General features: G+C 42.5%; 2 protein-coding genes across 2 annotated transcripts; one reads left to right on the top strand and one right to left on the bottom strand.

Moving 5' to 3' along the window:
* Positions 1-6,009: 6,009 nt before the first annotated feature.
* Positions 6,010-10,589, bottom strand: actr5 (actin related protein 5; the record flags this gene model as incomplete). Its single annotated transcript, XM_079273053.1, has 9 exons — positions 6,010-6,927; positions 7,128-7,260; positions 7,431-7,570; positions 7,790-7,894; positions 8,218-8,382; positions 8,650-8,867; positions 9,056-9,225; positions 9,314-9,552; positions 10,206-10,589. 9 exons carry the CDS (start codon positions 10,587-10,589, stop codon positions 6,595-6,597), a joined length of 1,887 nt encoding a protein of 628 aa, XP_079129179.1. The 3' UTR covers positions 6,010-6,594.
* Positions 10,590-19,265: 8,676 nt separating this feature from the next.
* On the top strand, positions 19,266-21,758 carry LOC306780605 (vesicular inhibitory amino acid transporter-like; the record flags this gene model as incomplete). Its single annotated transcript, XM_079273039.1, has 2 exons — positions 19,266-19,646; positions 20,571-21,758. The coding sequence occupies 2 exons, from the start codon at positions 19,266-19,268 to the stop codon at positions 21,756-21,758; spliced, it is 1,569 nt and encodes a 522-aa protein (XP_079129165.1).
* Positions 21,759-23,201: the final 1,443 nt, after the last annotated feature.

Below are 23,201 nucleotides of genomic sequence, written 5' to 3'. Positions count from 1 at the left end.
GGTGCTGGACACCGTGTAACAGTTTATATTCAAACGATAAGGTTTCATCCTTGTAAATAGTCATTAAATATCCAGCAGAGAGAACATTTGATGCTCATATCACAGTGTTTGAAGCTCAAAGGCCTTGTTGTCTCCCTCATTTCCTTTATTGCATTTTGAAGACTTTCGACCCTTTGGGAGCTGACTGGAGGAAGTGGAAAAGCATACAAACACTGTGTCCTTTCAAAAGGCCGCTGGGGAATATCTATATTCTATGGGCATCTTCAGTTGGCCTAATCATATCTGTAAAGATGTATCCAGTACCTGCAGAAAAACACAGTTGAACTGAAATCTGCTACGCCAAAGAGAAACCTCCTTGAGGTTTAAATGGCGCTGCAATTGAAGTACTTTTTTGTGTGAGCATTTTCTGTTTCTCATGTAATGAAGTGAAACAAATGTTCAGTAAACTATTGTTATGAAGAAATAATGCAAAAAAAACAATGAATGATACCAAACTTCGCAAGTTGTGTCCTCTTCAAAAACACTCAGGGAAGCGATCCCTTTGTATTCTGGCTGATTATGTTGGCAACTAAAGTCAGGGGCAATCCAACACATAATTATGCACCACAATCACCAGTAGTGTACCCTTTAAACACTTTTCAAAAGACCAATCCGCACATTCATTGACCTAGATACACTTTGACAAACAGACAGAGAGTTTAGAAACAACTCAGCTTGTTGACCATTACTTGCAGAAGAAGTCTCAGAGTTATGCAGCTGATTTTTAATCAAATGTTATGAAATGTTGGGTTAATCCAAGGAAAAATGTTCCCAGCAAGTGCTCCACTTGTGATTCAGTCTGGAGATTAGCGTAGTTCTGTATGATTATCAGCTAACCCAGAGAAAAAAAAGATGAAAACATAACATGATGCCTAAGGAGCAGAATAACAATGTCACCTTCACATTAATTACTTAATTTTGAGCTAATGGGAGGCTCGACTTAGCTAAACTAAGATCAATGCAACAATGCAACAACCTCCCATTCTGTTACATGGACCAGTGTCTCTGATTCATTGTACTCCAGTTCAATCAGAAGTTAAAACAAATACAATTCAATACAATGTGTGTGTGTGTGTGTGTGTGTGTGTGTGTGTGTGTGTGTGTGTGTGTGTGTGTGTGTGTGTGTGTGTGTGTGTGTGTGTGTGTGTGTGTGTGTGTGTGTGTGTGTGTGTGTGTGTGTGTGTGTATATGTGTGTGTATATGTGTGTGTATATGTGTGTGTGTGTGTGTGTAGCCAGGTGGACTAACCATTGGACCTGGAACACATTTAACCACTGTTTCACAGCTGTTTTAAAGAGTAACTTGATCCAACATCTACCTTCTCAGTATGAAGCACATACTGGGCCCCCTGTAGGTTTGACAGGTGGCTCTGAAAAGTGTGTCGCTGGATTCACGTCACTTACAAAGCATGCAGTAGTGACAAGTTTTCACAGAAGTAGAAAACGTTCTACAGAAACTTCTCAAACAGCTCCTCTGACAGTCAACTTTTCTACTTAAAGCAAATGCTATTCATGTTCAAAATAATTTAAATATGTTCATCTCGTTATCCCCTTCCTTCTACCTGTGCAGCAGTGGAAAGCATATGGCTGAGCAATAGTCAAGTGGATTATGCTGCAGAAATGGTTGCTTAGTTTCTAGTTTCTAGTTTCTATGGGTGTGTTGGTACTTTACTTCCACTGTGTAAACCTTTGTTCTTTGTGAGGGCTACAAACTACAAACCTTTTTCAGACACATTTCAAGACCACAGTATAGAGTGTTTTGTAATAAAATGACTTTTGAGTGGAATAACCATTTAACAGCAATCCCTGGAAACAAACACGTGAAATCTTACCAAAGAATAATGACTGGTTGGTAACAATGCAGAGACAGTGGTTTGTCAACACTTGTCCATGTCCAGCTTATGCTGTTGCAGCCCTGACATGGGATCTAGATGGACAGCTGCCAAGAAACACTGAATTCATGTTGTGTTGGAAAATCAAACCCAAAAAACAAACAGGAATCAAACATGGACGTTTTTTACGAGCATCATGCGAATTTCGTTGTTTCTTGAATCTAAAAAAGATGTTTGGCAGATGTCAGATGTAAGGAGCTTCTCGTTACTGTTTACTTTTCAGGTTAAGAATTTACATACAATGTAGATCAGTACCTAAAATATGATAATTCTAGATTAAACTACCCAAAAGTGGATAGAAAATAGTTTAAATTTGTTCCACTTCAACTAGCTGCGCCAGCCACTGCTTTACACGTTGAATAGCTTTTGAAACTTAAATTACATCTTGTTGCTAAAATGTCTTGTAAATAAAAAATATATTCATTCAATGTTAAATAATATGCGCTATACTTGTAAGCTTATATTGCGGAGTTGTGAGGTCACTGTAAGTAGGTCAAATACTCAGAGCAGGGCATTCCGTCGCCTGTTCACACGATAGAAACAGATACAGTGGCCCTGAAAGAAACACTTGCTTAAACCACTAGATTAGGGCGGAAACTGCCATCTTAGAGTAGGAGAAGAGTTCTCTTTATCTATTCACACAGAGACTTCGAAATAGCTTAGAACTGCACCCTTTCCGGCACCTTAAGTGTTAACAACATTTCACACACACTGACGTTGCAGAGAAGGCGGATCCCGGACGTGAGCCAGTGTGGGCGGAGATGCCCAGAGCTCCAACAGGCTGTCTGAAAGCTAGAAACAGATCCGCCTCCAACTTTGCTTTAACCAATAGGCTTCCATCAGAAGAACCTATGATACGCTTGCGCACTCTGTCTAAGCGCCTTTTAGCTTTTCATTCGCTCCTACAGAGTGAACTTTTCTAGGTCCGTGCACGTTTAACTGCTGGACATAATACTTCTGTTACAAATAAACCGTATTGCTTGAATTGAGCTAAACGCCTCGACCTAAGTCTGTTCACCTGAGTTTTATTCTCAACAGTCTTCACAGACTTTCAAATGCAGGATTTTTACTTGTAATAGAGTATTTTTATAGGGTGATATTGCCATCTGAATTCTGCTGCAGTAGAAAAAAAGGTAACAAATCAGCTCATACACAATGAGCTTCACCAGTACGGCATCATGCGTATTAGGTTCAAGCTATAGCCCCATTTTCGCTCCCCACTGTGCAGACGCCCCATCCAACTAAGTCTCTATAAACAAGGCCATGATCCCTCACAGGCTTCCCACCCTTGAACACAAGGCATCTATGTTTGCGATAGTCTGCAATAGTTTTGTTTTTCCCTGTGCAGAGTGAAGAGAGACAGGAAGCATGGAGAGAAAGAGGTGGTTGTCTGCCACAAAGGTTGTATTGGATTTTGATCAGAAGTTGGTGATGGTTTGACCCACAGCCGCGAAGAACCTGTCGATGCAGCCGTCTTTCTCAGACTCTCTGTGCTTCAGCTCACTAATGCAGTGCAACACGTCAGTTGCAAGGAGAGCCATTCCACGATTAACTTGTACAGTCATTGGCACATTAACGTGGGGAACATTCAATGAATCAATTTCTAATTTGATTTGGACCCATCCAATCACGTTCATATCCTTGCGTCAAGTCCCGCAAATCTCATTCCTGGCCACAATTCATGCAGAGGTCGAATGTCGTGCGGCATATGTGTTAGAACCCATTGGTGATCAATACATGACATTGGGGCCCCAGAATCAAATACTGCTTCCGTTTCAAAGCCGTTCATCCGACATGGAATTTTATATTTTTATATTTTTTATATTTATATGTTTGGGAGGAACGGATCACCCGATCCTCCTCCAACAATAAATATTTGAAGAACAATACTTGAATGATTAATGTGGGAGAAACAGGAGTGTACGGAGAATTAAACCTGTGATCGAGAGAGCGATATGGAGACAGAAAGGCAGACAGCCATCGACCTTTGATTCTCGCCAACACTATGGCACAAGCAGTGCCAACTCAGGTCCAATACGGTGCAGATGTACCGCCAGTATCCCGTGAGCTGTTTGGTCGAGAATTCATTTAGAAAGCTAATGATGACGCATTTTGGCCCGAGCAGTAAATTTGACTTGTTCCTCGCTGACATCTGGCAAGGTGGTAGTGGCGGAGGAGCTGAAAGCAGGAATGAACATGCATAGAAGTGGGCACCATGACCACCCATCGCATGTTGTTGTTTTTTGTTTGAGCTGCGACATATCTTGAAGGGCTCACAAGCACCAGGCCAACACGGATCATAGCCACATAATATTGTGAATGTAAACCGTAAGAGATTATTCAGCAACTGCTTGTTAATGCAGTACAGCAAACCAAAAGCCACACATTGGCATCCCCCCCATTAGCCAAACACAAAGTCAGCTGAAAGGGTTAGAAAACAAAGTCTTCTTTGAGTTCCCACCTGCAGATTTTGTTCCTCTAAATATCATTAAGAAAGTCTTCCTGAAATGTAGTGTAGCCATAGAAATGAATCCTGTTTACTTGTTTTTACACATAAAAGATTACTTTGATTTTCCCCCCTTTTAATTCCTCTTGTTAAATTTGAGCCAATCACCCTTCAGTCACAGGCCTGCTTTGGCTCTGATTAGCCTCGCTCTGCCCTGTTGTGGAAACCAGGGGGTTGTAGTGTGTGTGTGTGTGTGTGTGTGTGTGTGTTTGTTGTTGCTGTTGCTTGAGGAGAAACAGAACAAGCTGGCAGACGGTTTGAACCCCTGAGCTGTGCCACAGTTCATCACCACATAATACTATTAGACCGCAGAGGTCTGCTGGGTTAATAATGTGGACCAACAAAGAAACAGTACAGTGCAGCAAACACACCTGCAAGTCACCTGAGAATTCTTCAGTGAGTCAAAACCTTTGAATCAGATGCGAGAAAGAGACCTGGACGTATTATAGTATAACAGCATAGCAGCATTAGGCTGATTAAACTGTGGTTTTGTCGACGAGCAGGCTGGAAACAAAGCACATTCTTTTTCAACTGGCACTCAGAATCCCACATCAGTTTTTAGCATTAATGGAAGCCAACAGTGAGAATGTCTCTCCTATAAGGAGATGTCTGACACAGCAGACGTTGCTGCAATACTTGCATGAATCAGCTTCTCAGAGGAAGCTTGAAACTCTTGGATTGAAACAGATCTACTAGACATTATAAGTCAGTCTTATGTTGTATAATAGATCTGCTATTGGGAAATGCTCAGGTGTAGAGGTTGACAATATGCCGACTAGATTTTGTGTTTATCTGCACCATCTAGTGGTGTATAACTATATTGAAACATCTTATATGCTGTATATATATAATATATGCTGCATTTAAAGGGTCAGTTCCCCCAAACATAACAAAATATATATATTTTCTTAATTACCTCAAGTCCTTGCAAATATTTAGGATTGTTCGGTCAAGGTTTGGATGCGTTTGTCTGAACTGAAAATCAATTAGCAGTTTTGATATTTAATGGGTTTAAAGTTTCAGTTATTTATCAAACAAAAACAAAGCAAACATTTTCTTGTAACAGCATCTCAAATGTGAGGGTTTGTTTCTTGTCTGTTTCACATCACTGTAAGGTGAATATCTTTAGGGTTTGAACTGTTGGTCGGACAAAACAAGCATTTCAAGATGCTTTGGGAAACTGCAATGTGCATCTTTCAGACTAAATCGCTGATATTCAGTCATGTGGACACTGTTTCCTTAAAAAATAAATAGAAAACTTTTTTCCATGTAATTGTTGAATGCTGTGAGCCCACAAAAAAATCTGTTCTCCTAAATTGTAGATAAAACCGAGGGAATTATATAAAAACTTGGTTTTAAAGTGAGCTGCAGTAAAAGGAAAAACGACAGGACTGAGGAATAGTTCGACGTTTCCTCAGTAACCAGTGGCCTCAGACAGCTGCCTGACTTTCATCTCAACCTGCAATACAAAAAAAAAAAAAACAGCTCTTTCCATCAGTGAAAATATATTTTCTTAAAAACGTACAAACAACAAATGCTATTTACATAGTATCCAAAATATTCCCACTAGACCTTTAAAGATCATTCAACATGAATGGTCTCTTGTGGTTCCGCTAAGCATCATGGAAACAAAACAAAGCTGCATTTCAAACAAAGTTCCAGTCAGAAGTTACAAAAGTCACAGGAGTCCAAAAACAGATGGATGACGATTGAGACCGGACAGGAAGTCTATTCCCATTTCCCCTGTTGGTACAAAACAGGAAAAGTTCTATGTCTTAATATTGTAAAAACAGCTACAGCTAATGCACCGTACATTGCTGAGCTGATGTGTTTGTTTGGTGCTGTGCTTCTTTACATTTTACACAGAGAAAGGCCCGATAGCAGACACAACTGATTGTGGCAGGACCACCGTTTTCTTTTCGAGTCCCTCAGAATCAAAGAGCGAGGTCTTCTTTACCTTTGATTGATTGTATCAAGTCCACAGCTGCTCTCTGGGGTTTGTTAAAAAGTAAAACATTACGAGTCACAAACCAATGTAGAAGACAAGTCAGAGTGAATGAAAGTGGGTTCATCAAAAAAGTAAACACTTTCCCTCATTCAAAAATCATCTCCAGAATACATTGAACATCAGAGACTCAACCGTAACTGAGATCCCAGTTTAGGAGGAAACCAAAGTAACATGAGCAGCAACAGTAGAACAGCAGGGGGGCAGGTCAGACGTGAGCGTGGTGACGGCAGCAGAAGCTCCGGTAGATGTCAGTGTGGTAACGGAGGGCTCGGTGGGGCGAGCGGGAACTGGTTTGGTGATCTTCATGGGAACAAAGACGTTAGAAGCCCAGTGCTCGCTCAGGTACTCGCCCCCTTTCTCCTCGTACTCCTGTCTGCTGATCCATCCCTCAGCTGCTCCTCCCTCTGCGCTAGGTAGATGCTGCAAGGCCCAGTCTCTCGCCCCGTACCAGGCGTCCAGGGCCGGCCGAGACGCCATTCTCACCTGGGACGGAATCAGTCAGTTACAATGCATTTACAAGATTTCCTTCTGGCGTATTTGGGCAGTAAAGCCTGGTTAATGTGTGTTTTTCATAAAACCATAAAGGCAATATCTATCTTTACTGGTCAACACCTGAAACGTGTGAAGTAGGAATGTGTAATGCTAAATAGGGGTTTAAAAAAAAAAAAAAAAGGACCTTGTACCTTGAAGTGTGACTGGAAGGGCCTCATAGCCAGCAGTTCTCTCTCCACTCGCTCCTTCATACCGGGGTACTGCATGTTCCCTCCCGTCAGAAACACATTGCTCACCAGCGCCTCCTGCTGCTCTGGTGTATACCTGTATGTGGCACAGAAGACATAAGAAAGACATTAAAACTATCTATCAATGTAAATCGTAAAACTATTGACTACCTACGTGTTCTGAGAAAGAACGTTTTGAACGGGCATTAGTGAGGAAAAAAGACAATGTGCGTGATCCACGTGTATGTTGGCATGGTTTGTCATTACCTGGCGAGGACGTACTGCAGCGTCTCCATCAGTCCCATCTGGTCCTCTCCGGTTGGCGAGGGCTGGAACAGGATCTCTGGACACCGGAGACGCTCCGTCCCCACAAACAGCTGGTGGTACTCCGCCATGTTGAACAAGGGCTGGAGATGAGACAAACATTCATTTTGTGTGGTACCAAATAAATCGTCTTATTAGCAAAGTTTGTTAGTTTCCTGACAGTCCTGGCACATAAACATAATACAGCCCGAAAAAGTTTTGCTAACTCTGCCACACGGTAAACCGGCGGGTAATTGCCTGCGCAGCATTAATGAGGATCTAAGTATCTTGTCTGGGAGCCTCCAGTGTCTCTGGGCCCCTACCTGAACCACATTAGCAGGTTTCTCTGGCAGCGTGTCCTCAGGGAAGTCAGAATCAATCAGCGCCACTCCATCTCCCTCGTCCATCGGCTGCTCCAGCTCAGACACCTGGCAGAGGGCAACAGAACAGCCTCAGGCTTCATGTCAGTCGCAGCACATCCACCGCAGCAAACAAGGACGGATCCAGTGACGCCCCGCAGCACATTCACGCTGACGACATGCAGAGATGATTAATAATTGGTACATTTGAATGTGACCTCAGCTCGGCGGTTCCTACGTGGATCAGAATACAGTGTCCGCTTTGCTTCCTTATAGGACTTTTTCACAGCAGCCATTTTGACATGTCATCGCAGGGTAAAACACAGGTGTAATTAATAATACTAATTATGGTCACCTTACAATACTCTCGGATTTGGTGGCATAACACCCACCTCGGTCTTTCCCTCCACTCCGTCGCTATGCAGCAGCTTCTGTCTGCCCTGCTCCACAGCCAGCTGCAGTTTGTTGATGTACGACTGCAGCTCCTCGGCCGAGTCCATGTTGAGCTCCACCAGGCTCTTATGAAAGTGATCCAACAGGCCGTCCTCCAGCAGTTCCTGCACACAAACAAACTCTTTGATCACTGTGCAGCACACTCCTGCTGTGTTTTAGAATCCACCCGTATTTAGTTCGAGCTACTTTGTATTCCAGATGTTTTAAAGTTACTGTTGTAGTGAACACAATCATTCCTCAGCAGAACAATTAGCCTTTTTTGTAGTTTATCATCGGATGCAAAGGGGTCAAAAAGCCTTATGCACATCAATAGCAGCCGAAAAAACCCTGAAAGGCTTTTGAATAAACAGCAAATGCAATAGGCCCCTTGCCTGTACTGCTAGAAGTCTGTCCAGCCTCTCTTGGTCCTGCAGCAGCTTCTCCTCCCGGCGACGAGCGTTGATCTCCTGAAGCCGCCGAAGCTGCTGAGCTCGTCTCTCCTGCCTCTCCTCCACACTCACACAGCCGCCCGGCACCTTACCCGAGAAGGGGAGCTGCATGCGGTGAACCTCCCGCTCGTAAAACTCAGGGCTGCGCCACTTTTCCAGCTCTGTGGAGAACGCAACAAAAGAGGGAAAGGAGGGAAAGTAAGAAAGGGTTTAGGATAAAATTCATGTCGGTGTGGAATTTATTAATGTTACTTAAGATAAATGTCTTCAACTATTCCAAAACTTTAAACAGATTTGAGAACTTGCCCGGAGAAGCTCTAAGTGTATCAACATATATGTACGTACGCACCTTCTTGGTAATCCACAGCAGTGTAACTGTGTTCATGCAGCAGCTCCTCTACGCGGCTGAGTGTGATGGCGGCGAGGTGACCTGGGTATTTCAGCTGGAGGAGGCGCTGCAGGTAGGACGCGGCCTGACTCCCAGCCACGTTTACACGCTTACAGTTCACCGCATCAAACCTTGAATTCAAAACCATATCAAAGTTAGACTCTACAGAACAGACTGTGCAAAAACGTGTGCATGAAGCAGTCGTCTGTGAATCCTCACCTGCCGTCGATAACCGGCAGGATGTGAGAACAGTGGTACCCGGAGGACAGGACGATGCCGGTGTGTGGCGGCTGGAGGTTCATTTGAGTGTTACTGTTGTACAAACTGTACAAACTGTCCACGCCGTAGGAGACGTGCGGGACGCGGTAGCACTCAAACAGCAACTCTGACATCATCTGCCGACAGTGCAGCGGGTTGCAGGGTGCCTCAGTCAGCACAATGGGGTTCGCTACGCTGTCCTAGAAAAGCACGGAGAAAGGAAGGCTGGTTGATAAACTGGATGACATGGTGAGTTCGTATGACATTGCATATAAAACATAAAAAAGGTATAAATATTACCACCATGCATTACTGAAATTAAAACACACCTAATTTTCCTACAACTAAAACATGGTGTGTATAACTTTCTTTATTCATTAGAATGATCTGTTATTGTGATCATTTCTACAAATTATAAAACATTATATTGACAACCTGGATTATTGACCAATTAATTTACAGACAGAATATATATACAGAAGAATGCAAATAATGATCAAATTAAAAAAACACATTGCTGCAATTAGAAATGGTTCATATTCATTCATTCAGTGTCTGAGTAGTGAAACTAATGTAGTCTGTGGTTTGATTAATCTGAGCACATAAATACACAAGACACACTTTAGATGAGAGCTCAGTGGAAAAGACGTCTCGTTTCTCTGTGATAAAGTGTAGAAACGAATTAAACTGTAACTACTGTTTTTTCAAAAGGCATTGATATGAAGAATCAATTACATCATAAAAATAGCTAATTTCAAATCTAACCCAATGTCACGTTTTTAGCGTGAAGAAAGCACGTGGATGATGTAAATGCTGGCAGCAGCGGACACATCAGTCCCCGTCCACCACTAACCTCTGAGCCGATGCCCAAGTGAGTGAACACATAGTCGAACATGAGCTCCTGGATCTCGAAGTTGACCACCACGTTTCGGTCAAACTGGCTCTTCAGCAGCCACCGCAGCGGCTCCAGGTTTGGGATATCGTTACCGATCTGGGTCTCGCTGCGGGCGGCCCCTCTGCAGCGCGCCGCCACCGACTTGAAGAGCAGCCGCGGAGAGTCAAACTCCGCCGCTGGAACCGCCCAGCCGGCCCGGGTCTGGAAGGAGCCGTTATCTATCACTATAGGGGCCGATGTAGGGGCCAGGCACTGGGCGGGGAGTTCAAAAATGGGGTCAGGAGTGGTTTTACAGTCCTGAAATGTGAAAATTTGATAGACCGGTTCCTGTTTGGTAGCCATTTTGGAAGTGTGTCACTGCAAAATACAACCGGGTGAAGTCTCGGTGTTGCCGACTGATAGTTCCCTATTGTTTTTAAATCAACTATTCCAACTTCCATGCATTAAATCTGTATACAGCAATATGTATTAAAACATTAATTCATTCAAAAAATTTAAAATACGAGTAGCACTTAAAAGATTAAAAGATTACATATGTTTAATATTAATAAAATACACGCTTTGGCTTTGCTGTTTCAAATTTTTTTTCAATGAAACACTCCCCGTTGATCTGCTTTTCAACTGTGTAACATTAACGTATTTCGTATCTGTATGTAACCGGAGCTGCGACGTTGGAGGGTAACAGCAGACGGCGCTAGACATTATGGGATGGTGTCCACTCAGGTGCTCTCTCCGTGCGCTGTGCCTGACAGAAGTAATGGGTAGACTCCTGCGGTACGTTCTAATCTAATGGATGGCAGCCGATATACAAAAGCATTTTTATTGTCTTTTACCAAAGATACTTTCATACAATTGCAGAATTGTAATTCTCACCCATTGCCTTACATTCGTTCAAATTACGTCTTCATGTAGACCACATTTGTCGTCCAGTGTAACATGACTTTGGAGAAATACGTTCACAGTAACCAATGTCGTCTCTCTTTCAGCCTACAACATGCCATATTGACACGAATCAATCATCCTCATGTATGATCCTGTGCCGTCTAATGAGCCTTCCGGCAACTCTTTTAACTCTGCTGTTATTACAATAAAGGTTCATTTTGAATATGTCTACCTTTTGCCACCAGAGGTCGTGCTACACTCTATGTAAGCAAACTCCTTTTGAAATGAGAGACACTGATTCATCCTGGTCTTTATTGGGTAGGGAAAGGGCCTGCTTATTATTATAGTCCGACTGTATAGAAACATCAGAAATTGTCAAAAATATTGTTTACATTTGAAACTCTTGTGTAGAAAATTGCAAATCTCAATTGCAAATTTTAATTTACCGAATCTCACTAAATCGTTGTTTGAACATGTGGTGAGAACTCATGCTGTGCAGCACATTTTACATTTTAGTGGAGAACCCAAAGTTTCCATACAAAGGAATGATGCAGGCGTACAAAATAAAAATAGCCTAACCTTTCTCTACAGATCCATTTCCAATCTGTTTGCAAACTAAAAGAGACGTTTCAAGTCTTACTGCCATTTTTTTCGAATCACTCATCCCTTAAAATCAGGGGTCAACTGAATAAATATGCTATAGAAATGGATGAGTCCGTTTTGAAGCTACATCTAAACCATGTGAACAGACATTTTCCCGCAGGCCCTGATTTCTGCCATCCTGTTACTCGAAGCTGACCGAGTGAAGCCTCAGCTGGTGATGTGGGACACCTGCACATGCTACTGTACTGTACTGTCTGCTTCAGGTCACAACATTCAGTCTATGCACATGTTCATGTTGTAAATCTCACACTCTGTCCTTTCTGGTCCAGCTCGCTAGACAAGAATTACATGAATTGTGAACACACAACTTGAAATATACAGCCGAACAAACTACTGCTTATGCTCAAATAGATCAAGAATAGCTGTTGGTGTGTATTACAGTAGTCAGTTAATGAACAAATGTACAAGGAAAAATACTGAATTAACGCCACAGATAAATCTGATGTATGTGTTAAAAAGGTCTATCCAATTGTTGAATAAAAATGGAAGCACCAGTTTGTGCAAATAATCTTTTTTTTTTTACATCATGGCAGTTGTAATCCTTCGTGTGCACCATTTCGGTGAATCAATTACCAATTACCTTGTTTTTAAAACTAGAATATCTATTCATAGTGCAGATCTTGAAAGCAAACTGAAATACAATATCTAAAGGAATTCGTATACAAACATCCAGGCTGACTGTTAGTTAAACCCCTTCAATGCAGCACGATTCATCTACAAATCTATCTTTACACAAGCAGCGTTCTGCCCCAAAAAACTTTTAGATTCTAATAAAAATCCCAAAGAGTAATTTATTGTCCAAAGTAATGCTTAAGACACAGTATTTCCATTTGATGTAATCATCCAGCGATATACAAATGCTTCTCTGGTTTGAATCTACTGCTCTATTGAAATGCAGTTTGGAATTATGACAAACTGTCCCACACAACACATTTGATTTCTGCTGTTCAGATGAATACATTTTTTTAAATTCATAAACTGTCTATACTATTGCAGAAACTGTGTTTTCTGGGTGGATTTACGTCCTGGATAGCACAGATATTTTGAAGCAAAGGATGAAGGAAGGAAAGTGTGTGTGTGTGTGTGGGGGGGGGGGGGGGGTTACTGTATGATGCTTGATGGTGTGTCAATGAAGCACGAGCACAGTTCACTGCTCAGGCACAAAGCTCGAAGTGACTGCCGTCCCCCTCCTCCTGATGCTAATAAGCAGATCTGGGTCAGCTCACCCTCTCGAACATGCACACACACACGGTTACACTGGTAAGACACACACATCCACACTATCCACACATCCCCACCCACACAAACATGCACATACGGTGACAAACTCAAATACAAATACACACACATCTATTTCCTCTCCTCCCCAACACACACACATTCACACTCACACACTGACGTCCATTCTTCCCAGGAGGCAAGACGTGACATTGTGTCGCTGTCTGTGCACGATGCTCGCAGCTCTCTGCTTGTTGTGCTTGTCATCCAGGCTCAGGGGAACTAATAGGCTACAAGCACTCTGGGACTGCCACGCGTGATGCCAAGCAGCCTCCATTTTGTGGAGGAATGAACAGACTGTTATTTGCCACTGACAGGGAGGGGAAGGAGAGGAAATTTACATGTTGGGAACAATTTAGTGTTCATGAATCATACAATTATTTAATAAGGTCATTTATTCGTCTTAGTTGTACTTATTCACTGTCTTTCTTATTTAACATATTCAACAACATTTTAGTTTTGGGTGGTTTCCACTGAAAGCGATGTGATTTACTGGTAAAATAATAAAAGAGTTGAAAATAAAATGTTGAATTCAAGATGTAACTTGCTCTTTTTTAACTATACTACAGTGTCTTTTCCCCATTGCTCCAGAGTATATTGGCAGCGATGGGAACAGTCATCGACTCCAGGGATTAGAACAGCAACCCCTCAAATACAAGCTGACTTAACTCTACTGAGGGTTTTCGCCTCCTCCTCAAATGTTGTTTTGTGGAGATGGGAAAAGACTGTGACTCCTCTGTGACTGTTTTTTAAACATATGTCAGTGATGATCATGTGTGTGATTATGAATCAGGGCATTCTGGAATAATTTTACATTCGTTGTCATGACAACACAGCATTTTTTCCCCGTACATTCTCCAATCAGAAGACAGTTGTTGTGTCATTATGATGCCACAATAGGATTATCAATTTAAATTTAAATTCCACTGATTGGAATCACAATAATTAAATTGGCAATCCTTAAGATTTCCGTCCTGACTGAATTAGAATTTATATTACAGTGGAAACAATGGATTTGTGCTTAAAGTTGAGCATGTTTGGAGTCCTGAGCTGTGTCTGAGTTATGTGCATCGTCCCATTTTTGTGTGTATGAAATAGTGAGAAACTGTAATGCAGCATTTTTTTCCGGAAATATTGTCACAGACACCCAGTTCGCAAATACTGCATATATGTAAATATTACAATACTTTCATCAGTGGGCCACATTGTGTTAACAACCATTGTGTTACCTCCTTCAACAATGGAAGTGTGTGTGTGTGTGTGTGTGTGTGATAGAGAGAGAGAGAGAGAGAGAGAGAGAGAGAGAGAGAGAGGGGGAATGACGGATGGAGGAAGAGAGGCCAGTTTATGTAACAATGTAACAATCTAACTCTGAGCACTTCTGAAATACCAGAGCCACACTGCGGACAAAACCCCTGCAACCTCCATGACTCTCCTCCACACCCTTCACACACACACACACACACACACACACACACACACACACACACACACACACACACACACACACACACACACACACACACACACACAATCTCCCTCTTTGAGACAAATACACTGTACACATATACGCTCTCTCTCTCTCTCTCTCTCATACACACACACACACAGACACAGACACACACGCACATCGTCTGTCACTACCGATCTCTTCAGTCTCTGGCACTGTAAGCCCAGCAGATCTTTTTCGGCCATAGAGTGATTAATGTGTTTGTGCACCTGTCACTATTCATGCATTCATGTGTGTGTGCAGTGTGTGCGTGTGAGTTTCATGTTAGCAATCTATGACTTGTTTAGTGGATAAGATTAATATGTCTGTACAGTATCAATTTATCCACTGTTCTTTAGCATTTCAAAAGTCAGTCATGTGTTTTTAAGGTGTTGATCACATTAGCTGATTTGATCTTAGATTGAAGTTGGAGGGAGCTATATTGAGAATTGACCCAAACCATTGAACAGCAATCAACCACAGCAATCATAACTGGTATGGCCTGCCAAACTTTGGATTCATAAAGCCATGTGCATGGGGCTCTAATATTGAAAGAGTTTAAATTGTGGTGTCTTTTTTAAGCCTTTATACCAACAGAAAAAAGAACAATAAGTAAGGAATGGATTAAACTGCGTCCATATTCTCTAAACATATCAGATGGTAGCATGCATGCCTAGCCATGTGTTACTTTCAAAGACAAAGACAATATAATTAATTACATTATTTTTGAGGTTGCAGGTTAGAAAAGGCACCATTTAGGACTAGAAAATACACCGTGTGGGAGCAAAGATGCTAGTGTATAAGAGCAATTCTAGCATCTCTTACCATGCTGCTTATTTAGTTTGGGGAAGTTTACACTCCGGCAGCGACAGGCAAACAAGGTCAAGCATTGTTTGAAAATCTGATAAATAAAGCACTAAACGAATCACTTGTCCTGGTGGGACGAGAAGAGGCAGACTATGTGTGTACATCGATGATACTTAGTCAAACACAGTCAAAGTTGATGGGCAATGTTTCCCTGGTGTAGAATTTCTAATGTTACGGTGCCAGCCATATTATTTGGGCCAGAGAAATGTTTTGTTGCTGTCTGCCCACCCATGTGTTTGAACTGCCTTCATTTTGATCTCAACACATCTGTGAAGTTTCGTGACCACATCTGGCCCAGTTCCAATGCTATCACAGAAATATTACACCTGACAAAGTAATTCTGACAGGTAATTCTGCTGCTGTTGTTATTGTAAACTATATATGCCATGAGAGACTGGAAAGCTAACCAGGCCTTGCAACAGCAACGAAGGAGGGTGGGGCTTACAGTGTAAATTGTTCAGCAACAAAACCCACAGAAGGGTGAGGGTCGAATGTGGCTGAAATGTCAATTGACTGCTCACTAACGAGTAAACTGAAGCAACATCAAATTTTGGAGAATCACTTTCTTTGGTCTTGAAGACCATGTCCATTTTCACCTGTCAGATATTTTGATTTTTGTATTATTATTTCATTATAGTTTTTCAACACTCCCCCTTAATAATTGTATATAATCTTAACCACACACAAGTGGTACATATATGTACATATATGAAATGCATTTTTTTATTTTGACTTTTGGGAAAAGCACATTAATGATGGCTCAGTTGTATTCAACTGTGTCATTAAGTCATGACAGTGAGCCAGCATGCACAATATCAGGACTCTGATTCTGGAGCAGCTAAATGGAATTCCGCCATCAATAATTTGATAATTTAGGCTACACCTGTGTGCTATTCTCTAATGGGGCAAATCCAAATGAGTGCTGTAAAAAATGACTTGTTTTGTAGGAAGGTATTTTAAAACCAGATTCAGCTGACATACGAGCGGTCGTGCACAATGTTCTAACATTGGGTGGCGTGACATGTTCAGTGGTCAGGAGACGCGCTTGAAATTTTCTACATGCTTTTTCAATAAAAGGTATTCTCAAAACATCATGGCCACCATAAGCCAATCAGCATTATCTGATGCATATTTAAATGCAGATGGGCATACAAAATGTATTCTCTATCATAAAACAAAAAGTTTGCGACTGTGCTGCCTTGGAAGTGACTGTTCTGTAGCTGTTTGTTTTGACTTTATTTTGTCACTCAAAGGGGTTATGATTTGCTTAATTGTTTTAATTGTCCTTCCAGGCCAACCACTGAGTCAAAGCTTTCAGACACAAATAACCTGCGCTGAGGAAAATAAATCTCTTTTCTCCAAAATCTCAACATACACACACATGCACACACTCTGTCCAATTACTGTGGCCATGGCAACTATCAGAGATTATTGCCTCCAGTCAGCACTGCACGGCTGTTAGACGAGGCTATAAGCCCCTCCGTATCTCAGGCCTGCACACACACACACACACACACACACACACACACACACACACACACACACACACACACACACACACAGTGCAAGTGTCTCTTGCTGTGTCTTACTCTTACACACACACACATTCAGCCTGAATTAATCCTTCTCTTTGTAGCCTTAGAAGCTAAATTGGTCGCCACAGCAACCAATTTTAAAGCCCCTTCAAAGAAAAAAGGAAACACCGAAAACGCATTTTGTCGCGAGGAAGTAGAAATACGTGTATCGTGTTGGAGAGAATTTAAAGTGGCCCGGTATATTTGTTTCAATATTGAGGTTTTTTATATTTCAGATTTTCTGAATTATTTTATATTCTGCAACATATATTTATTCTTTCATGTCTTTATTTCACATTTAGATTTTTTTTTGAAGATTTTAGCATGCTTGTGTTTTTGTGTGCGCGTGTGTGTGACATTTGCAGCCGATCCTCTGTCCCAGCGTTAGCCCGGGGATTGCGCATGTGATGGGGGAGGGAGATATGCCTCAAGGACTCTCCCTGTTTCCTCACTGTCCTGCAACACACACACACACACACACACATACACACACGCAAATACTTCCAGACATGGATGACACACACTCCCTAACAAACACTATGTTGGCTTGAGCACCAATGGCAGCTGGCAAAGCTGCCCAAGCCAAGCATGAAAATATGCGGAACTTTCTCTGTCCTCTGGCTGGTTTCTAAATTTAGACCTCTCGTTTCTTACAATGCGCACGTAAGATATTGTCTCGCATAGTCGGCCTATGTTTCTGTGCGAAAATTTCAATCAGCCTTGACAAAAAATAAATCTGAATAAGTTTGGTTTACATATATCCTCAGAAATGTTCAATGTTTCGTTAAAGAAGAGAGAAATGCGTGGATTTCCAGCCGTCACCACAGCGGGATACATTTCTGTAGCAGGCTGCAAAAATGTGATGACACTTTTGCTCAGCCGTGTCACAGCCGATTAGCGAGGCAAAGACGAGGTGCTTCGTATATTCCCGACGATTAGAGCTGAGGTGGAGAATCAATAACTCTACCATTTTTTTCCAATGTGCGGACATCAAGTAAATGTATACCATTATAGACAATAATGAATATAGCTATAACTTCGTGTGCTAAATGGGCAGACTCTTTTTTTCTGTGTGAAAGAAGAAAAAAAAGCTGAGGAGCAGTTTGACCCGTTTTTTTTCTTTCCGTTATAAGGAGCTGTCCGCGGTGCTGCCGGGGCTCTGCAGCAGGCCAGCTGCATGATGCTCATCATATCAGCAACGAGTTGCATCCCTTCACAGCCTGCTGAGCATGCTCATCTGGAATCAAGCTGTTAAATGAGTTGGAAACTTAAAATCTGCACGTATGCATTCACAACGTGAAGGTCTGAGCAAGTGGCATTCATTTAAATATTTTAATGTGAAGGTGGGGGCGTATTTTGTATGGAAATAGGCTACTTGAATGTGTAAGAACAAAATAATTCAAAATCATTGGAAAATGCATTACAATATTTTCTGTTGGCAAATAGCCTATGTATAATTTCCAAAAACATAATTTCATCATTCCTTAAAAATATGAGGCAACCCGTGGAATAACAGGCCTTTTGTCTGCACATGAGATACGACTCTCGAGTGTGAGCGCACGTTGTCTCACACTACGTTGCAGTCCGCGTGCTTTATTTAACAAATGTAAGATTGAGCAGGTCAGGCGGAACAGTTAAAATGCTGTCTAACGAAAAAAACCGAGATTGCCTTGTTGTACTTGTTGTGAATTAACGCTCTCTCTCTCTCTCTCTCTCTCTCTCTCTCTCTCTCTCTCTCTCTCTCTCTCTCTCTCTCTCTCTCTCTCTCTCTCTCTCTCTGCCATCCGTGACAGTTGTGCTGTGCGCGAGCCACACTGACACATTGCGGACACGTGCACGCTCCTCTCTCCTCTCTTTCGGTGGTGCAGTCAGAGATTCCAGCGCCCGTGCTGCCACCAAAGGCACAAAAAAATGCCAAGTTGTCTTTTTTAACGACACACGAGGACATATTTTCGTTTTTGTCTCTGTTTTGGGGCGTTTTTCCCACGTGAAGCAGATGCCAAGGACTGTTTTATTTTAGGGAGTAATATGGATGAGCAAGCCAAGAGAAGCGGCTGAGGATTTTTAACGGTTTTGGGTGAAACTGTTTGGCAGCCGTCAGAGGGCTGGGTAGCTTACTTTGAGACGACGATCGAAGAGGCAACAGGCATGACTTTACAGTAGCAGTTACAAACGGAGAACAAATCACCCTGCATGCATCTGCCTCTTTTGCTTTCACTCAGTGACATCATTTTCAGTTGAAGAACGTGTTTTATTCGGATAAAGATGGCTCACCTAATACGACACAAGCTCACCAACAAGCTGACCAACGCGGCCCACACGGTGTCCAACAAATCTCAGGCCAAGGTCAGCGGGGTGTTCGCCCGGCTGGGCTTCCAGACCGCCACGGATGAAGAGGGTGTAGGTTTCGTCGAGTGCGACGACTTGGACTACGACTACAGGCATGGGATGCAAATGGAGGTCCTTCAGGGGGAAGAGGAAGGGGGACGCGCGGAGGGAGAGGGGGAGCTGGACGGAGACAGCCACTACCAGAGAGATGGCACCGACCCAAGGCCCTCGTCCATGAAGACAGGGGGCTCGCTGGCTGAAGATAAACCACAAATCACGACATGGGAAGCTGGCTGGAACGTCACCAATGCCATTCAGGTACACCGTGGTGACTTTCATCTTGCATGTGTGCATGCAACAATAACGCGCTGCGTGGACCAGGCCTGCGACTGGACCAAAAGTCACCTTGAACTGAGGATTTTCATATTATAAGATTTATATTTTAAGATGCCGCAGCCTTCTCTGTGGATGCGCATTATTTCACACAATCCAAGAGAATATATTAAACAATATGTTCAATATTGTCAAATACTTTAACTTGAGCTTTAAATGTATTAATAGGTGGTACATTTGTACCATAATTAACACAGACTTTAATTGAACGTTTAATTATTGGTTTGAGGGGGAATTCATTGCAGCCAATGTGTTAGAATTTATATATTCAAATCTTTATATCAGTGGAGTTGCAGGCAGGGCCTGTGTGGCTTTGATAGCCCTGAGGCTGAATGGCACACGTGCTTATCAGCGTTCTCCATCAAATTGAAATTGTAACCAAATTAATTGAAAAGTTCGTTTTAAAATAGTATTGTTAAAGCCTTATTTCGATTCCGCCGATGTACGCAAACGAAAGGCCCGCTTTTTCAAGGGCGAGGTGGATGAGAAAACGTTTTAGGCAGATACTGAAAATAAATCGCTGTGATATAAATGTTTTTGTCTGTGATCATTATATATATCTAGAGCTATATATCTAGATATATATCTAGATATCTATATATGTATATATATGTATATATATATAGATATATATATATATATATGTATATATATATATATATATATATATATATATATATATATATATATATATATATATATATATATATATAGATAGATAGATATTTTACAGTCATTATGTAAGATGTGAGCTCTGTGAGCCAGTCATTGCATGTCTGGGCTGGTTCGGCCTGTCACTGCGATGTGGGCCTCGTCCATTACCACTCAACTGCGCTTCTCTGTCCGCAGGGCATGTTCGTCCTCGGCCTGCCTTACGCCATCCTCCACGGTGGATACCTCGGTCTCTTCCTCATTATCTTCGCGGCCGTGGTGTGCTGCTACACCGGAAAAATCCTCATCGCGTGTCTGTACGAGGAGAACGAGGACGGCATAAAAGTGCGCGTGAGGGACACCTACACCGACATCGCCAACGCCTGCTGCGCGCCCCGCTTCCCAGCGCTCGGCGGGCACATCGTGAACGTGGCCCAGATCATCGAGCTGGTCATGACCTGCATTCTTTACGTTGTGGTCAGCGGCAACTTGATGGTCAACAGTTTCCCAGGGTTCCCAGTCTCCCAGAAGGCCTGGTCTGTGGTGGCCACGGTCGCGCTCCTGCCTTGCGCGTTCCTGAAGAACCTCAAGGCCGTGTCCAAGTTCAGCTTGCTCTGCACGATGGCGCACTTCGTCATCAACGTCCTCGTGATTGCCTACTGCCTCTCCAGGGCTCGCGACTGGGCCTGGGACAAGGTCAAGTTTTATATCGATGTGAAGAAATTCCCCATTTCAATCGGCATCATTGTGTTCAGCTACACCTCCCAGATCTTCCTCCCCTCCCTGGAGGGAAACATGCAGAAGCCCAGCGAGTTCCACTGCATGATGGAGTGGACTCACATCTCAGCCTGCGTCCTCAAGGGCCTCTTCGCCCTGGTGGCCTACTTGACTTGGGCAGACGCCACCAAAGAGGTCATCACAGATAACCTGCCTTCGACCATCCGGGCTGTGGTGAACCTCTTCCTCGTTGCCAAGGCGCTGTTATCTTACCCGCTGCCGTTCTTTGCTGCAGTTGAGGTTCTGGAGAAATCCTTTTTCCAGGATGGCGGGAGAGCCATGTTCCCTGACTGCTACGGCCCTGGCGGGCAGCTGAAATCATGGGGTCTGGGACTTCGAATTGCCCTGGTAGTCTTCACCTTGCTCATGGCCGTCTTTGTCCCCCATTTCGCCCTCCTTATGGGGTTAACTGGGAGCCTCACCGGCGCTGGCCTATGCTTCCTCCTGCCAAGCCTCTTCCACCTGAAGCTCCAGTGGAGGAATCTCCTGTGGCACCACGTCTTCTTCGACGTTGCCATTTTTGTTATTGGGGGCATATGCGCCATATCTGGCTTCATTCACTCGGTTGAAGGACTCATCGAGGCGTACAGGTACAATATCCACGACTGAGGGCTTCAGAGATGACCTTTGTTGAATGGCGATGCGCTAAAATGTCACACTCTGGCAAGTTGTCATGGCGCAAGACCTTATCAAAACATCGTGTTAACCACTTGACAAAGAAGCCGAGGATGATTATTTGTGTGAAATGTACATCTTTTTTTATTTTGCCTTCGTGATAATGTGCAATAATAAACTTTTTAATCATAGTGTTAAGTATTCTACTCATTCCAGAAAATGTGTTTTATTGACTGGACAGAGGAATACAACCTCCGCATGAAAGGGGTGAATAAATATGCGGGCATTAAGAAGGCCTGTCCAGGTATCAGTCTTCATGCAAAGTTGTCAAAGATCCAGTGAAAATGTCTACCATGGGTCTTACTGTGTATACGTGTTTATATCTGGGGAATGAAATATGTGAAAAACAATGGAGTGAATATGTAATTATTGGTTTTTGAGCTGCTAGATATATCAATAATCCCACTTCAGAGAAAATATCAATGCACCCATCAGATCAGATGGTGCTCTGTGGATTATAATAAACCGTAAAAATAAAAAACGTATGTGTAGTTGTTTAAACAATTTTATTTCAGTTTGTTTTCATTCTAGTGTTTTATTTTCCATCTTATGCCTATAGTAGTCCTTGTTGGCTCATTTGTTTTCTTGGTGTTTCAAGTGTCATTCTGGATGAAGTGAATTCAAAGTGCAAGCAAGTGGGTCCAACTGTGTTATATGAAAAAAATGTCTGTCTGATAAGATTCTCTTCCTATTGAACTTGTTAATTGTGATTTAATGGAACTAACCATGGTGTGAGACAAAGAGTATTTGTTGAATTAAGAGATAAATAAATCAAATATTTTATGGCTGGTGATTCTAATGATTCCTTGAACTGTAGCCAGGGATGACTGAGAGGCCTTGCTGGTTTCACTTCCTCCTGTAGTTCTACTGGCCTGTGCTCGGTTTAACTTACTCTTACAATGTTAATTCAGATTCCCTTTCTTAAAAAACAACAATTTGCATTTGCCTGTCTAAATAATCCTTGACAGGGCTCAGAGGCCTCCAAAAGCAGCATATAGCAGACGTGTGAACACGCGGCCCTGTTGATTATCAACAATATAACTGTCGTCAGCTTCATACCTCCGGGCACACATGTGAGATGATTATCACTTCCTTTTTATGATGGGCCATGACAGGCCTTTTTTTTTAAAGAATGAGGATGTTGTTCAAATAACTTGTTCCTTTTCATATGAACCTTTTACAACACTGATCTTGGCTTTTGTACTTCAAGTATAGATGTCTGTAGTGACTTTAACAATATCCCTTTTTATATGTTAAAGTCACGATGGGGGCGAACGGGTGAACTTGTTCGGAAGCGTGTTCCACAAACATTTCAATGTCCAATGCGCTGTCTTTCTTTAGATCCGTTGATCCTTTTATTTAAATACATATTGGCAC

This window comes from Melanostigma gelatinosum (assembly GCF_949748355.1).
Source record: "Melanostigma gelatinosum genome assembly, chromosome: 8".
Taxonomy (NCBI): Eukaryota; Metazoa; Chordata; class Actinopteri; order Perciformes; family Zoarcidae; genus Melanostigma; species Melanostigma gelatinosum.
This window is presented reverse-complemented; position numbering and strand designations above follow the sequence as displayed.